This window comes from Loxodonta africana, chromosome 24 (genome assembly GCF_030014295.1).
Source record: "Loxodonta africana isolate mLoxAfr1 chromosome 24, mLoxAfr1.hap2, whole genome shotgun sequence".
Lineage (NCBI taxonomy): Eukaryota > Metazoa > Chordata > Mammalia > Proboscidea > Elephantidae > Loxodonta > Loxodonta africana.
The window spans coordinates 59,531,903-59,551,863 of NC_087365.1; the positions used below are offsets into that span (position 1 = coordinate 59,531,903).

At 37.3% G+C, this 19,961-nt stretch overlaps 1 protein-coding gene across 1 annotated transcript in view; it reads right to left on the reverse strand.

Moving 5' to 3' along the window:
- SYCP2 (synaptonemal complex protein 2) overlaps nucleotides 1-19,961 on the reverse strand; it is an 85,241-nt gene that overhangs the window by 38,403 nt on the left and 26,877 nt on the right. The window contains exons 14-22 of the mRNA XM_064276441.1: nucleotides 12,270-12,418; nucleotides 11,221-11,295; nucleotides 10,461-10,607; nucleotides 7,042-7,141; nucleotides 5,614-5,771; nucleotides 2,902-2,971; nucleotides 2,546-2,603; nucleotides 1,867-2,000; nucleotides 1,283-1,719 (exon numbers count right to left, since the gene is read on the reverse strand). Of these exons, the coding sequence (XP_064132511.1) occupies nucleotides 1,283-1,719; nucleotides 1,867-2,000; nucleotides 2,546-2,603; nucleotides 2,902-2,971; nucleotides 5,614-5,771; nucleotides 7,042-7,141; nucleotides 10,461-10,607; nucleotides 11,221-11,295; nucleotides 12,270-12,418 (1,328 nt within the window). The remainder of the gene's footprint in view (nucleotides 1-1,282; nucleotides 1,720-1,866; nucleotides 2,001-2,545; nucleotides 2,604-2,901; nucleotides 2,972-5,613; nucleotides 5,772-7,041; nucleotides 7,142-10,460; nucleotides 10,608-11,220; nucleotides 11,296-12,269; nucleotides 12,419-19,961) is intronic.

Sequence of the window (19,961 nt, forward strand, 5' to 3'; positions counted from 1 at the left end):
AAAAAACAGTTTAAAATTAAAATTGAAGGACAGATCTGGGTTTAGCGTGCCCAGAAGGATTTGGCTAAAGAAGAATGCAGCCAAATTAGGCATAAAAAGAGCACTACAGATTAAAAAAAGTAGATTGGTCAATATAAATTATGTGAAGTTACATGTAACAGCTATAAATTATCTACTAAATACTTCCTTTGCATACGGAGGTGCTCCAATCTATAAACAATTTTAAATTGACTCTAGAAATTTGCCTACCTAGATATTAACAACCCTGTGGAAGATAAGGAAACCCTAGTGGTGTAGTGGTTAACTGCCATGGCTGCTAACCAAGAGGTCAGCAGTTTAAGTCCACCAGGCCCTCCTTGGAAACTCTTTCGGGCAGTTCTACTCTGTCCTATAGGGTTGCTATGAGTCGGACTCAACTTGACTGCAGTGGGTTTGGTTTTGGTTTGGTGGAAGGTAAATGAAAATGAAAGCCTATTAAGATTTTTAGTCTTAGAAAGAGTAAGAAGCTGATTGAGTTACTGGCAGCGAAAGGTATTCTGATTAGATTTTTTAAATCTGCACCTTGGTAGCAATGACAAACAAGATCTATGGTAACTGCTAGAAAAAGTGACATTTTCATCTCCAAGCATGGTACAAACCAGCCAAAAATGTTCTGAAGATGTTCTAAAGAGATGATTAAAGTAAGATAAAACAAAAACAAAAACAAAAACCCAGTGCCATTGAGTCAATTCTGACTCATAGCGACCCTATACGACAGAGTAAAGTAAAATAGTCTCCTCTAAAGCACTGGGTTGGGTTAATCCACTTACACCTTTTCTTGAAAAACCCTGTCATGGTTTAATACTTTCATCCAAGAGATGTTTAAGATGCCACTGTGTATAAAGATGTGGTAGGCCAGGCAGGGAAACCAGTGTTAAGTAACAGTAGAGTCCTTATTCTCTAACAGGAAGGAAGGTACTCTAAGAGAGGTACGCAGACAATTCCATAGGCCAGCTCTAAAGAGTCAGAGGGACAGAGTGGGAGGAACCCAAAAAGAGGAGATAAGGAGCCTCAGGGCTCGTTTATTTCATACACATTTAAGTGGCCCATTGCCAAGTACTCTTCTGTTGGGGGTGAGTGAAGCGTTAAGGAGGCACTCACCCTCACAGTCCAGACACTGAATGCAAGAACAAGGTATTATGTATGTGAAAATCTGCAGTAATCAAACGAAGTTCTTTCGCCTCCTTATGTTATTAAATAAGCATACTAAGGGTATGCAGAAATCAAAACACTGAAAGCTCACCATGTTTTTTGGTTTCAAGTTGCAGGAATTAAGTTCAGAAGTCAGTCTTTTCCCTGATTTTCTAAGACTTTTCACATTTTTTCTAGGAGAAGGGTTTTTATCTGCAACAGCAGTATTCACATCTTTTGACAATATGTATTTCTTCCTATATATCAGAGATTCTTCAACTGTCTTATTTAAAAGCACTGATTTAAAAGTAGTTTCAGATTCAACACGCCAATCACACAGCTTGGTATGTTCAGTATTTTTTTCCTCCAAATGTTTAGGATCATTTACTTGTTGATTGTTTCTTTCACAAATTTCTACTTCTGCTTTATCTACTTTGTTTTCTGCCACTGTTTCTTTTGTACTTCGTATCTTTCTTGTTTCTTCAAAATTATCATCAGATATTGAAGAGGATGATTTTTGCTCAGCAAGTTTTTTGTGGATAACAAGATCTAGTGGGAAAATAAGAAATAAATTCTTATTAACTTTATAAACTGATAATATGTAAAACTTGTTAAAATCTAAAATGTTTGTTAGACATTTGAGGAAATGAATATTTCTCTGAACTATTATTACATACAGAGAAAACTATGTTTCACCTTGATTAAATGTGTCTTCTGATGAAGTGCTTGCTCTTTGGTTTTTACAAAGCTGAATATTTGTTACAGGTGTCCAACATGCCCACTTGGAGTGTGTTTTGTTTTCATAGATATTGTCCAAAACACCAGGTAATCTAGAAAATAATTTCATTTACTTAATACATTATTAAACATTAGCCTATGGTTCTGACATGTCCTTAATTTTTTATTCAGTAATGTTTACTGAAAGCAATTTATCAGCAGTCAAGTACGGAAATATTCTCTTAAGTGATAATGAAAGTTAAAAATTTATTATATAATTGATCAGATTAAAGAATATGAGATAAAAGTACCATTATTGCCACTATCTTAATATCTATCTAAATATGCCTTACATATCTTATGTATTATATAATTATATATTATATTATATATTTGAAGAGCAAATTTCTTCTGACACTTTATTATCTAATAAATCTTATTCACTTTAAGTCTCTCAATTTGAAAAGAGTTCTGTTGGCTGATACAGAAAAACTGTATAGACTATTCTCCACCATACTATCATAATAATAGTTCAGAGATGACTAATGCTACTAACCAATACCACATTCTAAAAATATAAAGGCCTTTTCATTTAAATCTATTACATTTAAAAATAGTAATAAATGCTAAATGATTTGACAGGTTTTCGCATACTTACACAGGTTTATCTATCTTTACCACTGCCTGTGAATCAGGAACAAAATCCTGGAATTCACCTAATAAAACAAAAATAATGGAATTTTCATTGCGGGGGCAGGCAGTTGGCAGGGGGATATGCGATGGTATAGAATTTTATAAAGACAGACATATTGGGATGGATGGAATCATTGGCTTTAACTGTCCCTGTAAGACCCAAGCTTCTTGAGGCAGAGACTGTGTTATATATCCTTATAATCACAAAGTACACACTCATTACAAATCTTATCAATGAAAGCTGGCAAAGGTAAAAGTAGGCAGAGAGGGAAGCGTCTGTTTTTTAAAAGATCTATGAACATTAAACCAAAAATTACTTACTAAAATTTTGGTTTGGGAATTCACTGCCCTTCTTTTCCGTCTTTTCAACAACTTTAGCAGTTTTCACATGCTATAAACACAGGAGACATGTTAATGTGAACTTGAGTTAAGGCATCATAGGTAGGAAAACAACTTTTAGAAGTCAGTATTAAGGTTCGAAGTTTTCTAAAATACATTTGCCTCGCTATTAAGATGGACAGTATTTCTATTTCATAAATGTTATGCCTATTCTTGAAGAGTTTAATGGTGAAGATCGAAGACTACAACCTTCAGTAAGGATTACTTCTCAACATAAAACAAAATCCTCACAACAGGACCAATAAGCAGCAACATGATAAACGGAGAAAATACTGAAGTTTTCAAGGATTTCACTTTACTTGGTTCCACAATCAACACACATGGCAGCAGCAGTCAAAAAATCAAACTACGTATCGCATTGAGCACATGTGCTGCAAAAGACCTCTTTAAGCTGTTAATAAAGCAAAGATGTCACTTGAGGACTAACGTATGCCTGACTCAAACCGTTGCTGCCAAGTAAATTCCAACTCATAGTGACCCTACAGGACAGAGAAGAACTCTCCCATTAGGTTTCCAAGGAGTGGCTGGTGGATTCGAACTGCTGACCTTTTGGTTAGCAGCCGAGCTCTTAACCACTGTGCCACCAGGGCTCTGCACCTGACTCAAGCCATGTCATTTTCAATTGCCTCATATGCATGCAAACGCTGGACAATGAAAAAGGAAGAACAAAGAAAAATGGATGCATCTGAATTCACGGTGCTGGCAAAGAACAGTGAATATACTATGGACTGCCAGAAGAATGAACAAATCTATCTTGGAAGAAGTACAGCCAGAGGGCTCCTCAGAAGCGAGGATAGTGAGGCTTCATCTTCCTTACACTGGACATGCGTAATGCTTGATAAAGTAGAGGGTCAGTAAAAAAGAGGAAGACCCTCAACGAGATGGATTGACACAGTGGGCTCAAACATAGCAACGATTTTGAGGGTGGCGCAGGTCTGGGCAGTGTTTCGCTCTGTTGTATGGACAGTCACTGAGTTGGAACTGCCTCGACAGCACCTAACAACAAATGCCCATTCTAGAATACTGCCTATCCAAAATCACAAGAAAATAACTTTATTGCAGGTAAGGAGTCAGAAGATTCTGAGCTAATTTTCTGATTCCATCCACAGATAGTACAATAATTCAATTCTCATCTGTCACTGGAAATTTCTATAACCTCAATGGTACATCTTCTATTGCTGTTGACCTCAGAGCCTGCATCTATTCTGACCGCCTTTTCACTAAAGCACACAGATTTGGAAATTATAAAATCACTAAATTATTTTTAAAGTTTGGCTATTGCCCAAGCAACTTCTTGCCTGCAGCAAGCTTCCTACTTGCCATAGACACCCACTTACTCCAGATTTAAAAAATCTGCCATTACTATGAGAAAGACGAATGCTCTGGTCTAAGACATTTGCCCCATCCTACACTTAGCTTAGACAGTGGCTCTCTACACTGGGAGAGGAGCAGTATGGAACGATTGGGAATGTTTCTTCGGTTGTCGCGATGACCACAAGATTCTCCTGGCCACGAGCAGGCAAGCACACACCTGGGATGCTTATCCTCCAATATTCCGGACCATGCTACACAATCGAAAAATACTCTCCTCTGAGAAACACTTACCTAGACACTTACCATTACTTTGACTACTTTTTTCCCAGTATCTTCAAACTCTACACCTTTTATCTTCCTGCCGTTTTAAATAAAAAGAAAATCCAAAATCTTCCCTTTTTTACTATAATACCAAGGTTGCTAAGCTTTGAAAAAATTACACGTATTTATGAACTAATGAGATGATAAAATTTAGTCTTCAATTTAAACTGGGCCCTCAACATGCCTAACACTTGCATTTATCCTTAACCCTCTCCATCACCTCTCAGTAGCTGTTACAAACCTGTATTAGTCCCTGAGCCCTCTATTTCAACACATCCCGATCTGAAACTCACCTTCCTTACACCCCAGAGAAAACAAAAGATGTCAGGTGTTCCTCATCTACAAGCTTATCTGTATCTCTCATCCCCTCCCGTTTCCCCCAAGAAACCTTTTTCTCTTATTTGTTCCCTTCAACTACTTGGAATGAATGTCCTCTCCAATATCCAATTTTACTGACCTTTAACAATTAGCTCACTCTCTATCACCCTAAAGAGCATCTGCTGATCTTCACCTAGCTATGGGGTTAGGCACCTGCACCTCCACTGGGCTCCTACTGCATTCTTTATGTACATTTGAGAGCATTTATACTATATTGTGATTATCTTATTAATTTGTCTGATTCCCCTTCTAGATTTTGAGACACTTGCAGAGTACATTTGTATCTTTCATTTCTATACCAGAGCCTTCCCCACAACAGACACTGCTTTGCATGATCAACCAAAGAATGATGGCAAGTTCACTTCTCCTATCAAATGTGTAAATCAGAGTTATACAGGATGGGCATTCATACATTTTATTGTCAACACAGTAAATGAGTCATATGAGAAGGACCCTACCCTTCTTTAAGAAAATAAATGATATCTAGGAAAAACAAACAGCAACTACAAATCAATGCTTTAAAAAAGATAAACATTCACTGTAAAAGAAGTTAGTTCAATTTGAATCTCTATAACAGCTTGGTAAGAAATTATTTTTAAAATATCTTCAAAGTAAAGTTACTTTGTCTGTATTATCGCCTCTATTTTGCCCTTCAGATCGTTCAGATTTAAGCCATACAGCATTATTCACTCCATTTTCTGATGTTTTAGAAACACCAGGCTGTTCTGCAGAGCTCATCATTTGCAGTGGTGGTTTAATTCTCCCCCTGCGAGGTGTTGCTAAAAAAGAAGGACAAAGGATGAATAGATTTGTTTTGTCTTTTAATTTAAATTACTTATTTGTATGGCACCAATGAGGTCCACCACCACCCATCTGTTAGTTTGTCGTACTGTGGTGGCTTTTGTGTTGCTACAATGCTGAAAGCTATGCCACAGGTATTTCAAATACCAGCAGGTGGTGGACAGGTTTCAGTGGAGCATTTAGACTAAGACAGGCTAGAAGAAAGGCCTCGCAATCTACTTCTGAAAATTAGTGAAAACCTTATGGATCACAACATAATATTGTACGATAATAGTGCTGGATGATAAGCCTCCTAGGTTGGAAGGCACTACACAATAGCTGCAACAAAAGAACTCTAGTACACTGATGATCCTGAAGACGGCACAAGACCAGGCAATGTTTCGTTCTGTTACACATACGGTCACCGTAAGATGGAGCTGACTCAACAGCAACTACAATACTGTTGAGGTACTTTTGCGATGATGAGGAAGGTAAGAAAGAAAGGTCCTAGGATGGTTCTCAAATTTTTACCTTAGATGAATAAGTGAGTATGGATGCCATTTACAAAAACAGGAAATGAAGGGTGGAAAGATGAATTCATTTTTGGACACCCTAAGTTTGGAGCCTGTCGGACATTAGGAAATTGTCCAGTAGGCAACTGGATTTTTGGAACAGAGAGTCAATATTTTCATAAAGATTAAATAAGACTTTATTTAAAGCAACTTGTACCCAACTCGACAGCATTGGGTTTTGTGTTTAGTACCCAATATCAGAGGCTAATGATTATCTAGCACTTAGTATTTGACAAACAAGGTCTAAATGCTTCACAAGGCTCCTTGCTGAATGAATATATCTTATTTAATCCACTAATAAACTCAATGAGGTAGCCAATTTAGTCCCATTTTATAGAAAAGACACTGGTTCTAAACTTAGGTAGAGGATAATCTGTAAAAGTACATACCTGGGAGTGAGGAGCCAAGCCCAAGTAGCCTGACTAACTCAATGTTTTAATCACAATCAATGTTATACTGCCTCATACTTCAATGGCCATCAATTATTAATGCTGGATATTAATATTTTGAACACTGTATGTCAATTCCCATTATATGTTTCTTCAAATTAGGACACATTTTGATTCATATTTTATTAATTTTTACATCCCCAGCTTATCCTCTAGGTAAATTATGTCCAGAATTTCCCTGAATTAAAAATATCTACTTTAAAAGATTTCTAACAAGTATTGTTATATTTTAAGACTATAAAACTTACATGTGTTGATTAATAGTATTGGACTTCTCACAGTATATCTGTCTGCACCAGGAACAATCATAGATGCTTCAGACATTTTTCTTTTGCTGGGAGTAATTATCTTAAACCATGAGAAACAACCAGAGTAAATACACATTCTATTTGAAATTAAATATGCTATAACTTAACTTATAACATTTTACCTTGACTACATACAAAAGATAATAGGTTTTTTTTTTTTTTAATATGCAATATGATATGCAGAAATTTGTGTTTTAGGCTGACTTGAAGAGCTTTCCCTTCATGTTTGGTACTGAACAGGTAGTCAAAACAATTAAGAAATATTTTTTAAAGAATATTCATATAATATTCAATATCCTAGAGAAATAAGAGCCTTTACACAAACAGATATATGCACACCCATGTTTACTGCAGCACTGTTTATAATTGCAAAAAGATGGAGGCAACCAAGGTGCCCATCAATGGATGAATGGATAAATTATGGTGTATTCAAACAATGGAATACTATGCAGCGATAAAGAACAGTGATGAATCTGTGAAACATTTCATAACATGGAGGAATCTGGAAGGCATTATGCTGAGTGAAATTAGTTGCAAAAGGACAAATATTGTATAAGATCTTGAGAAATAGTATAAACTGAGAAGAACACATTCTTTTGTGGTTACGAGAGCGGGGAGGGAGGGAGGGTGGGAGAGGGTTATTTACTGAGAGACTGACTTGATTTGTAAACTTTCACTTAAAGTTTACACTTAGAGCATAATAAAAATTATTTTAAAAAAGAATATATAATACTCAGATTTATGAAATACAGTACTTTGATATGTGTTTGTTTATGAAAACACAATTTACTTAACCAATGGCTCACAATTTTCCTGTAATATATCATACATATTCTACGATATTTGGATATATATTTATATAAAATTGTTTTTTAATATCTTCATACATTTTTGAAATCTGCACTAATATTCTTTGAAGACTAAACTGCCTCTGGAGTAAAAAGTAGCCATAGGAGTTCAGAGACCTAGTCACACACAAGTTAGTGGTTCCAAAACAGTCTGTATACTCCAACATTCTCCCAGGGTAATTTATAAGAACAAAAGAAGTAGGTAAGCAGAGTCAGGGCTTCAAAGGGTGCCATACAAATGGGTAGACAGTGACACAATTGTACAGATGTACAGGAAAAAAAGAAGGCTGCTTTAAATAAGGCACCTGACCCTGAGGCAGTGAAAATGATGGGTTTGTGAGTAGGTATGTTATCTGGGCTGTAGGGAAGGGCAGGAAGGATATGAGGAAAGAGAATTCTAAAATTATCTAGAAAACAAGCTTTTAAATCAGTAGATTCCTCTTAAAAAAAATTACAGTTCCTGTATATTGATCGGAAACCCTGGTGGGGTAGTGGTTAAGTGCTATGGCTCTTAACGAAGAGGTCGGCAGTTTGAATCCGCCAGGCGCTCCTTGGAAACTCTATGGGGCAGTTCTACTCTGTCCTATAGGGTCGCTATGAGTCAGAATCGACTCAACGGCAGTGGGTTTGGTTTTTGGTTTTAGGTATATTGATTGTGTAGTGTAGGGTGTAGTACAGTAAACCTGAAAAGATACTTATTCATATGCAAACAATCCTTACTTACTGAAAACATAGTGGGTATTTAACAACAGGGCGGTGATCTTCAAACTTTAGTATGCTTAAGACATTTCCCTGAGTTTATAATTCAAGAAATTTAAGGTGGGGATCTACGAATCTCCATTTTTAAAAAAGTACCCAATATGATCTGGATACAAAAACACAGAAAATGGCTTTTATGATCTGATAATTAGGGAAATGTAAGAAGGCATTTTTAATCTGATTGAGGACACAAGACTAAAAGGGGAAAAAAGTGAGTGACCTAAATGTGCCAAAGTGTACAGGACCCTGTGAGAGTTAGAGTTGCTTACAGGTGGGAGATCAGTACAAACTGACATAGTTAAAGTTCCATGAAGAAAGTGAAAATGAACCGAGACTTGAGCAAAGGTAAAAGGAGAACAAACAGGGTGGAGGTCTAAAGGCAAGAATGAGTGTGACATGCAAAGAGACAGTAAAGCACGTGACCTTACTAAACTGAAGGATATATATTACAGTCTTGGATCAAAAGAATAAAATTAAACTACAGCAGGTCTCAGAACTGAGGCAACATTTAGAGTCAGTGTGACAAACACAGAAGTCCGGAAGCTTTCTGAGCAGAAGAATCCTATCATGATAATGGTATTTAAAAAAAACGAGGGGTATACAATGTGAGGCAGCCCACTGAGGAAGCAATGGTGCAAGACCAATTAGCAGGTTACTGCACTAAACCTGGTGTGAGGTAAGGGGGAGGGAGAGATGGGCTAATGGTAGATGGAATGAGGAGGAAAGGGTGTGAGAGAGAACTGAAATAACCACCACTAGCCCCTTGCTTCTACATACGGGAGGAGAGGAGGCAGGAATCAAGGGTATCACCAGAAAAATTAATGGTAGCATTACTGAAGTACAGAAGAAGGTTCAGATATGAGGCAAAAGATAGGGACTTTGAGGTTAGATTTCAATAAAGGATTTGCAAAGACAAGAAGAAATGTTATAAGAGCACGTGGAGATCTCTTCCTTGCTGTGTACACATGAGAGAAGCTCTGAGGGAGAAGTCACAGAGTCAGATGGCTGAGGTCATCTTTAGGGCAAACCCACATGTAGGAGGTAGGCAGAGAAATACACACTGATGTAGTAATAAGTAGGAAAAGAGTTAAAATGCTAAAATAACAGTCAAGGAAGGGAAAGGGCTTCAAGAAAGCGAGGCTGTCAGCAATGCCAAATGTTGCAGGACAGTGTGGAGAAGGCAGCTGAGAAATAGTTCTTTAGGATATGGCCTATAGGGAGTCTTCAACTGAGGAAGAGGAGAAGGAGAAAAAGAACCTAATTGCTTTTTTTCCTCATGTAAATAGACATAACATTATTATATATATATATAATATATATTTATATATATATTATACATACATATATTTTTATAATATATATAAATATATATTTTTTAAATAGACATAACATTATAAATTTATATTCTACATTACAGCTACATGCAAATACAGAACAGAAATGATAAATGCAAAAAGCAGCAGTTAGTCTCCTAAGTATCTTTAACTGGGAATTTACAAGTGTGTAAAGCATTTTTTTTTTTTTAAAGCATAATACATGTCCTGCCTTCCAACAACTACACAATTTGCTGAAACACACTATTTTTTCTTTGCATTTGTAGAAGTGGGGGAAAAAACTTTAAAATGTTATTGATCGAGGTTTAATTCAACCTGATTAACATATAAGTTCTAGGTGCTTTTTTCTCTACTTGTATATAGCAATAATTTGATTTATGGGAGTTTTATAAGAGATTATTTTGACGCCATTATTTACCTGGAGCGGACTATTTTTTCTGTCCTCTTGATTACTGTTTCTGATATATTTTGGAGGTTTAGCGAATTCCTTTTGGGGATTAGGTTTTTCTTTTAAACATACAAGTTCTTCTTCAGCTGGTGAGATTTGACTTTCCGGCACTAGAATCTGTTGGAGAATGCGGAAAAAGGCACTTAAAATTGCAAACCATAAAAATTTCATTGGGTGTCTTAATAAAGCTTCTATTCATCCCAAGTTTACAAAGGTCAACTCTTTCCTTCTGTCCAGGCACTGTTATCATTTCTTAGCCCTGTGATATATGCATGCCTACAAAGTGACCCAACAAAAAGTATCTACTTTTTCAAATGTTAGAAGACACAAACAAATGTTAACACATACAAAACAAGGCTTTGGCATTAGTGGTGGGAAATACACTTCTAATTTTTAAGGTTACCAAACCTTAATATTGATTAATAGCTATATACTCTCTGCACTGAAACTGTCAGTTGCCCTCGAGTCACCTCAGACTCATGACCCCACGTGTGTCAGAACAGAACTGTGCTACACAGGGTTTTCAGTAGCTTATTTTTCAGAAGTGGTCACCAGGCCTTTCTTCGGAGATGCCTTTGGGTGGACTAGAAATGACGTGTTAAAAAATTACATACATTTTATTGTATTGAGACAGTTTTTTTTAGAGATACTCCCTCCCCAACATCAACTTTATTATTGTCCTTTTATCTAGGATTAAGCTTAGTCCATTGAAAAAACCTGAGAGACACACCTGTGATCCACTTGCATCAAAAAGTATGTGCACAGATGTTTTTGCAACTGAAATGCCTTGTTTCCTGGTAAATTCCTAAAATTAAAAAAAATTCAAAGTAGTGTCATTTTCTCAATTCTTCCCACCTTAATGCAACTATTTTCTGTTTCCTTCAAAACTGCCAAATACCTTAAATGATTGCTTTGTACATACTAAGACCATTCTCAAAAGACTTGAATGATTCAGTCTCCTCAGCTTGCTATTTTGGTTCCTTTAAAAGGGTTCTTCGTCAAACTTATCTCCTATTCTCTAACATAAATCTTTCTCACTAACCAAACTTATCAACAGAGTATCTCCCACACATGAATTGCCACCACTGTTTCTTGGTTAAACAATTTCTGCTTCAAAATGTCTCCCACAATCCTGGAAAGCATCTTATATAAAGCCTAACCTTTTTTTAAATTCAAAGGCCATTTCAAGCCCCATCTCCACAATAATACTTGAAATTTGACTCTTTATGAGCATTCTCTTTCCTCAACTTCCCCAAGTCATGTTCTCTAGACTAATTATTTAGTTCTTCTGAGGTTACTGAGTTAACTCTCACAAACCCAAACCAAACCCAAAGCCGTCTAGTCGATTCCAACCCGTAGCGACCCTATAGGACAGAGTAGAACTGCCCCATAGAGCTTCCAAGGAGCGCCTGGCGGATTCAAACTGCCGACCCTTTGGTTAGCAGCTGTAGCAATTAACCACTACACCACCAGAGTTTCCTAACTCTCACAAGCAATGTTTAATATCTTGAGAACAGAGCTCTGCCTCATAATCACCTTTTCAACAACTAGGAGAATTCATTAAATGTTTTGAACAGCTGCTGCTAATTTTGTCATCTGGCATACTTTCTAATAGGTATCTCAAAGGGTATAGCTAACAAGCTGATGCCTATTCCATTATACATTTTTAAAAACTAAAATCTACATTCTAGAAAGGAAACAAAAAATTTTCTAGCCCAAACTGGAAGTTTCCAGAATTTAGAAAGTAGTAAATATTTATGGAAGAGTTAAAACACTTACCCTGTACTTATCAACACCAAAAATTTTTTGAGTCACATTAGTGATTTCTAACGATGTATCAAAATACAAAAGCAGTTCTTTTCCTTCTCTTTTACTAATTTTTATTATATTTTTCAGAATTATGGTTAGTAGCTTCTTCGACTCTCTCACTATATGCAAACAAATCACACTGATTAGTTTACATTCATTTTTATGATATTCAAAAGGTAGACTATAAATAAGACAAGTATATAGCATATTAATTAAAAAATTAATTGAATCAAAATTCAAACATTTAGAATTTATCATTTTTAAAATTAATCATTCTGGTACTAACTAGATATATAAACAAATTAAGTCAGTTTACCTTTCAGACTCTCATTTCCTGATCCATAAATTAAGGATAATGCAATAACTAATGAGATAAAGCCCCAAATAAAACCAAAACCAAACCCACTGCCGTTAAGTCGATTCCAACTCATAGCAACCCTCTAGGGCAGGGTAGAACTGCCCCATGGAGTTTTCAAGGAGCGCTTGGTGGATTCGAACTGCCGGCCTCTTGGTTAGCAGCTGTAGCACTTAACTACTACGCCACCAGGGTTTCCAAAGCCCCAAATATGAGATTCTGAATTTAATGTTTCTTAAGCACATCTGAGATAACTATTTTGTTAATTTTAAGAAGGCAAGGGACATTTAAGAAATATAATAGCCATATTTCCAGACATTAGCATCTATTCAAATATTAAATCCACAGTTGCTATAAATACATTCATAGTAAACAAACAACAATAACTTTCAATAAATACTGAGTGTCAGGAAATTGTAAGGTGAGAAGGAGACAAAATACTTATGCTCAGTGAATTTATCAATCCAGTGAAAAGGAAATACCACAAGTGCCAAATTAGAAGAGGCATTCCACTCCCTTTTCTCACAAAAAAGTCACCCAAAATTACCTGGCACCCAATTAATTTGCCTGTGCTATGGACTAAAGGCCCAGCATCAGGGACCACTATGATCCTCCCCTACTTCTGGTGGTGGTCCTGCTACTGGCTGAGAAGACGACACATCTGTTCTGCCCCCAGCGTATATTTTGGGGCAGGAGGAAAACATCCTGAGGAAGAGGACCACACTAAGTAGGAAAATTAATTTTCTACATCTGAAAAAACTCTGCAGGCAACTCCATGAACAAATGTCCCAGTGACTATAAAATTCTTACATTCTTATAAACTTTGCCCAAGAAGATTTTTGTCTTCTGTTTGTAAATATACAGTCATGAAACTTCCATTGTAATATGAGGTAACAAGTTTTCAGCCTCAAGAGATGAAGATTTAGGTGGCTTTGAAGAAGAAAATGTTTTAGATTTTCATGATGAAAATCAGAACATTTATATAATCCTTTTGGATATTTTTGCTGATTGTTATAACCCTCCGATGCACACTAAATTTTTATTTTTTTCCATAGCTTGCTGTGAACTTAAATAAATTGCAACACGTACATTATTTGCATGAACATGGTTTTAGAATTCCTTCAAGTATATTATTTTACTGAATGCTCTGTATTTGTTTTTACTTAAAGATTTGTTACTATCTATATAAGAATTTTTTAAGTATTTGTTATATTTTATCGCTTAGTTTGTTGAAATTTCTGATATCTGTTCTAACTGCCTGTACCATATCATGGTTGCTTTTTAGTTAGCAAAATTACTGACATATAAAAAAAAATTCTTGCTTTGTTACTTGGTATAAAATCCAAGTATTTATGGATATCAACACATCTTGATTATATATCTGGATATTTCTGTGGGATTCGAGTTTACTATACTTATATGAATATAAGACTATGCTCTGCTCTGCAAAGCCAGGTTAATCCATACATAAAGGATTTAATTTTTTATAACAGTGCCCTTGTAAAATTAGCATTAGTCAGATATTGGCAAACAAATCTTAAAAATCAAGTTTTAAGTTATATCATTAAAAAAAATGAAAGTAACTTTTTGGCCTAATTTTGTGCAATCATATTTAGAAAGAGGCTAAAGGCAGTGAATTTTATCAGGAGGTGATGGCAGAGAGGCACATGAGTGGTTACGTGAAACAAAAGCAGAGAAGGGACTCAAAAGATGTTGATAGGTGCTGTCTAGTCGCTTCTGACTCAAAGCGACCCTATAGGACACAGCAAAGCTTTCCCACAGGGTTTCCAAGGAGCAGCTGGTGGATTCAAATTACTGACCTTCTGTTTAGCAGCCTGAGCTCTTAAGATGTTATGGAGGCAAAAATGAATGAACATAGAAAATAATTAAGGCAGTAGAAAAAGTCAAGAATAACTTCTATATTTGCCAGTTCATTATTTACCAAGATAGGAAACGGAGGAGGAGCTCCTGGAGGGGTGATTATGAGTTTAGTTTCAGATACGGGCTTTAGAGGTTTGTGGGAATATCCAAGTGTTTTTTAATTTTTTTATTCACACGTACATCTACCCCCATGTGTCTGTCAGTTTGTCATACTGTGGGGGCTTGAGTGTTGCTGTGACGCTGGAAGCTATGCCACCGGTATTCAGATACCAGCAGGGTCACCCATGGAGGACAGATTTCAGCTGACCTTCCAGACTAAAACAGACTAGGAAGAAGGACCCGGCAGTCTACTTCTGAAAAGCATTAGCCAGTGAAAACCTTATGAACAGCAGCAGAACATGGTCTGATATAGTGCTCGAAGATGAGCCCCCCAGGTTGGAAGGATCATAACAATGATTTTAAGGATGGCTCAGGACTGGGCAGTGTTTCGTTCTGTTGTGCATAGGGATGCTATGAGTTGGAACCGACCCGAAGGCACCTAACAACGACAACAACATACATCTAGAGCTCAGTTGAAAAAATGAGGAAAAAAGATAAAAAACAAAGGTGTAGTCAACCATGTCAAATGTAGAGGAAGGGTCTGCATTAGGACCAAAATGTGTCTACCAAGTTAAACTGTTAGAAGGGTGGTTTGCTGAGGCCCTTGTGATTCTCATCTGGACAGCTTAATCAGAAGCCTCAGGCCTGGAGCATTCCCATGGTAACAGAGGCTGGAAACTGAGCCTCTCTCTTCTCCTTAACAGGAAACCTCCTCCCTGTTCTGGGCACAGAGTAAACTCTCTCTCTGCACTGCTTGTGTGTGTGTGTCACATGGCACCTGACCAACCCCACCTCTGTGTCTGTTGCCTTGGGAAGGAAACGATGTCTCTCACCTGCAGCACCAGAGGGGTGCGTGTAGACCACCAGCCCTATGTTGGCAGCAGGGAGTTACCCGCTGGCCATGGGGGATCAATGGCCATTGTTGAAGCTGACCTCACTCTCTCTCTTCTCTAAGTGAGGAAAGAGTTGTTCCATCCAATGCCTGTGTGTAAGCCTCATCTTTCTTAGCACCTCGGACCTTGGCTTGATAGTTTGGCATGGCAAGCAAGGTCAACATTAACAATAAAACAGTTATGATCATCTTGACAAGTCAAACTGCACTAGAGTGGGCATGTAAACCAGAATGTAGTAAGAACAGGAAGGAACAGGAGGAGTAGAAGGAAAGGGTAAAAACTATCTTTTCAAAATTAGCTATGAATGGTAAAAGAAAGAGATAGCTAGCTAAGACACAGAATCCAAGCAGGTTCTTTGTTTTAAGATATAGACATTTGAGCCCATTTATGTGCTGAGAAAATGAGCTATTGAGAGAAAACGGTAGAAGATAAAAAGAGGTATGAGCTGATGAAGCAAAGACCTGGAGAAACTGGATGGAGAGCTCAGAAAATTTAGCCTTCAATGAGAGTAGCTACATCTCTTCCAGTTAGAGAAGAGATAAAGGAGGATACAGATACCAAGAAGTCTGGAGATTGAGGATCTGAAGGGCTGAAATTTATAAGCATTCTTAGCTGAGAATTTTTTTTTTTTGAACTCTCATATCATAGTCAAAGAAGGGCAAGGGGTTAAGAATGGTTATAATGATTTAAATAGTTGCTGTTTAAATTTGGAGAAATGAAGAGAGGAGGTGACTACGGGCATGGAAGACTAATGAGTAACAATGACAGTCCAAACGAAGTTGGAAACTTCCACTTCTCTGCAGGACGTAATGTATTGTGGCAGGCCAATGGTCCTTCCAGAAAAACAGACTCAGAAGAATTAAAAAATCATTTTGTTTAAAGGTGTTACATAGCTATGGATGTAACAAGATCTCCAGCCTATTTCTCTGTAGGGACATTTGCCAGTTCAGATTAGGAATACAGCCTCTGTTGGAGCAAAGAGAAAACAGCAAGCACTTAGTGATCAGAAGAGCCTGGAGTAAAAATAGGAAACTTAGGGGTTTTAAAAGCATGACAAATTTCCTTTGCGGGACATTCTGAGTTCTGGGGCAGTACAAGAAGCTGGACTGAAAGCTGCTAACACAGCATTATGAAAGTCTCATGTACTCGGAAGCAAAATTCTTGAAAGGGAGGCCGACTTCAAGCGCAGAGCCAGTTTCCCCATCCAAAATGTGCCAGTTTTTTAACGAGCAGAATGAGGGGCTGGAGAGCTGAGATGGAACCCTCTAAAAGACAGAGCTGCATCTCTCACAATCTCTCAGGTTTAGACAACAGAAACCTACCAGGCTCATAATCAACAGACTGGAATGGTCACACTGAAGAAAGCAGGCAACCAAGACAGAGACTAAATCCTACTAAAAGTAGAACCAAGCATGGACCAGCATCCATGACTGAATTAGAATGAGCAGCCCCCCTCACCATCTCTGCCTGGTAAGAAAAACGAAGAAACACACTCTGGTGGAAGAGCCATATGGAACCACTATAGTTCTTTTACATAAACTGCCTATCATTAAAATTACTAGAGACATAAAGAGACAACAATATGCGACTGATCAAAAGACGAAAAAGAAAACAGATCCACAGATGATTCAGATATGACAACAGAGTCTAAAATAACTACAATACCTTTAAAAAAAAGAAAGAGAAAAATAGAGGAAATAACTATTTCCACAGATAATTCTTAAAAATCTATTATAAAACAAGTGAATAGAAGTAAAAAATAAATACTACTTTAACTGAAATAAAGGGCAGATAGACCAAATAATATAGATAGTAGATATAAATGCACTCAAACCAGTAATTCTACTAAATGGACTAAATGTCCCAGTTAAAGACAAATACTGTCAGAATGGACTAAAAAAAATTATAAAACAAAAACCTATGGCTTTTATAAGAACTATACTTTAGGACACAGATATACTGAGAAGGTAGAAGTTGGAAAAAGTCATACCATGCAAACCTTAACCTAAAGGAAGATGGTTTAACTAAACTATCAGACGACATAGACCTTTAGGCAAGAAGCATGACTAGGATAAGAAGGAATGTTCAATAATACAAAAGTCAGTCCAAGAAAAACATATCACAATCATAACTCTTTTACACCAAACAATAAAGACTCAAAATAAAAAACAGCGATTAACTGACAAAACTCCAAGGACACAGATCTATTACCATGCTAGGAGATTTTAACGCACCTCTCTCAAATATCTGGTAAGTTCAATTAGACCAAAAAAAAAAAAAAAAAGAAAAGTCAGGGTTTACTGAACAATACAATTAACTTCTCCATAGGAGAAAGACCTGGTGATCTGCTCCCATAAAGATTACAGCCTAGAAAACCCTATGGGGCAGTTCCACGCTGTCATATAGGGTTACAATGAGCCATATCAACGTGACAGCACACACCACCACCACCACAATTAACGTGACCTAACTGACATATACAGAATGTCATCCCACACTTTTGCAGGCTTTTGCTGCAGAAAAACATCAGGCTCTCACAGGGAGCTTCAGGAAGAATCCAGAGGAAGTTTGACAATGTTGGCTGGTTCGGGAGAAGAAAGAGCAGCCATTGTGAAATCTACCCAGACCCTTTTCCTGATAGAACAAAAGGCTTAATCTGAAGGGAAGGGCACTTCCAAGGGGCACTGGTAAAATTTCAGCACAGCTTGGAGAAGGGAGCTCTGTCCTCTCCCAGCAACACTATCTCACTAAGGGAAGAAAAAAACGGAAAAAAAAAAAAGCCCTGGTCTGCAGAAAGAGGGACTCCAGGACATAGATTGGGGATGCTGCAGACCCTCTGCAGCCAGAGAAGGGATTAGGAAGCAGGGAGGGAAAGCTCTATCCCTGGAGGAGTGACAGAAACAATTGTGAGGGCCACATATCTGAGCCACAAGTCCACTACCCCCAAACCTGCTACCATGCTAACAACTCTTCATTAACAATAACAGTGAATTGCACCTTGGAGGGCTGGAAGAGACCGCCTCTCTCTGAGGAGCAACACAAAGGAAAGACCCAAAGCCAAGGGGGGGAAACAAAACAAGGTTACTAGAGGAATTGGAAGCCTTTGGTGCCCATAATGACAACAACTTTAAACCCAGCTCAACTTCTACTTAGATTAACATAAAACTCTGCTGAGTGCTTAACCACTGTGCCACTAGGGCTCCTTGCAGAGCCTAAAGACAGTAAAAAGAAAATAAGAGATTATTATAAACCATTTTCCCTCAATAAATTCAACAACATAGATGAAATGGGAAGGTTTCTGGAAAAACACAAATTACCAAAGCTCGCTCAAGAAGAAATAATCTTAAAAAAAAAATCCTATGTTGAACCAAATAAATTGAATTCATAGGTAAAAGTCTTCAACAACAAAATAAAAAAAAAAGTAGGCCTAGATTCCTTCATAGGTGAATACTACCAAGCATTTAAGAAAGAAATAATAGCAATTCTACACAAACTCTTCCAGAAAACTGAAGACTACAGAATACTTTCTAACCTACTCTATGAGGCTAACATTGCCCTGATCCTGAAACAAAGACATAATTAGAAAAGAACACAGAGTAACAACAACAAAAGACACCACAAGAAAATAAGAAAGAATTTTAAAAAACTACCAGGTTTTTACAAATCAATTCCAATGGTGTATGGAGGGATACTATATCACAACCAAGTGGGATTTATCGCAACAATGCAGAACTGAATTCACCTTTGAAATCAGTGTTATTTTACCAAATTAAGGAATTAAGAAAAAAAAAAGTATCAATAACTGCAAAAAAAGCATTTTCCAAAATTCAACATCTACTTATGATCAAAGCAATCAGCAAAAGAGTAACAGAAGGGAGTTTTCTCAACCTGATTAGAGGGCATATACGAAAAACTTAGAGCTGGCCACCACACTCGCTGGTGAAAAAAATGAATGCTTCCCCTCTAACACTGTGAACTAGGTAAACATATCTGTTCCCAACACTTCTATGCAACACTGCACTGAAGATTCTAGCCAGTGCAATAGAGCAAAAAGGTAGGATCAGCCACACGAGATGTTGTCAAAGATGTGGAACAAATGGAACTAAACAATGGTAGTGAGAACGTAAAACGGTAAAACCACTTTGGACAGTAGTTTCACAGTTTCTTAAAAAGTGAACTACAAGATGGCATAATAGACAGACGCTTCCGGCAAGCCCTCTTTACAACACAGACCCAAAAAAACAAGTGAAACGAGTATATTTATGACAAGCTGGGAGCCCTAAGCATCAAAGGCAAGCTTAGAAAATGAACTGAGGGGCAGGGGGAGGAAGAGACCGTTCAGAAGTGGAGAGGAGTTACCAGGCCTGAATCACGGGGAGCCTTCAGGCACCATTCATGGAGCAGCGATGGTGGTGGGCTGGTACTAGTGTTCGG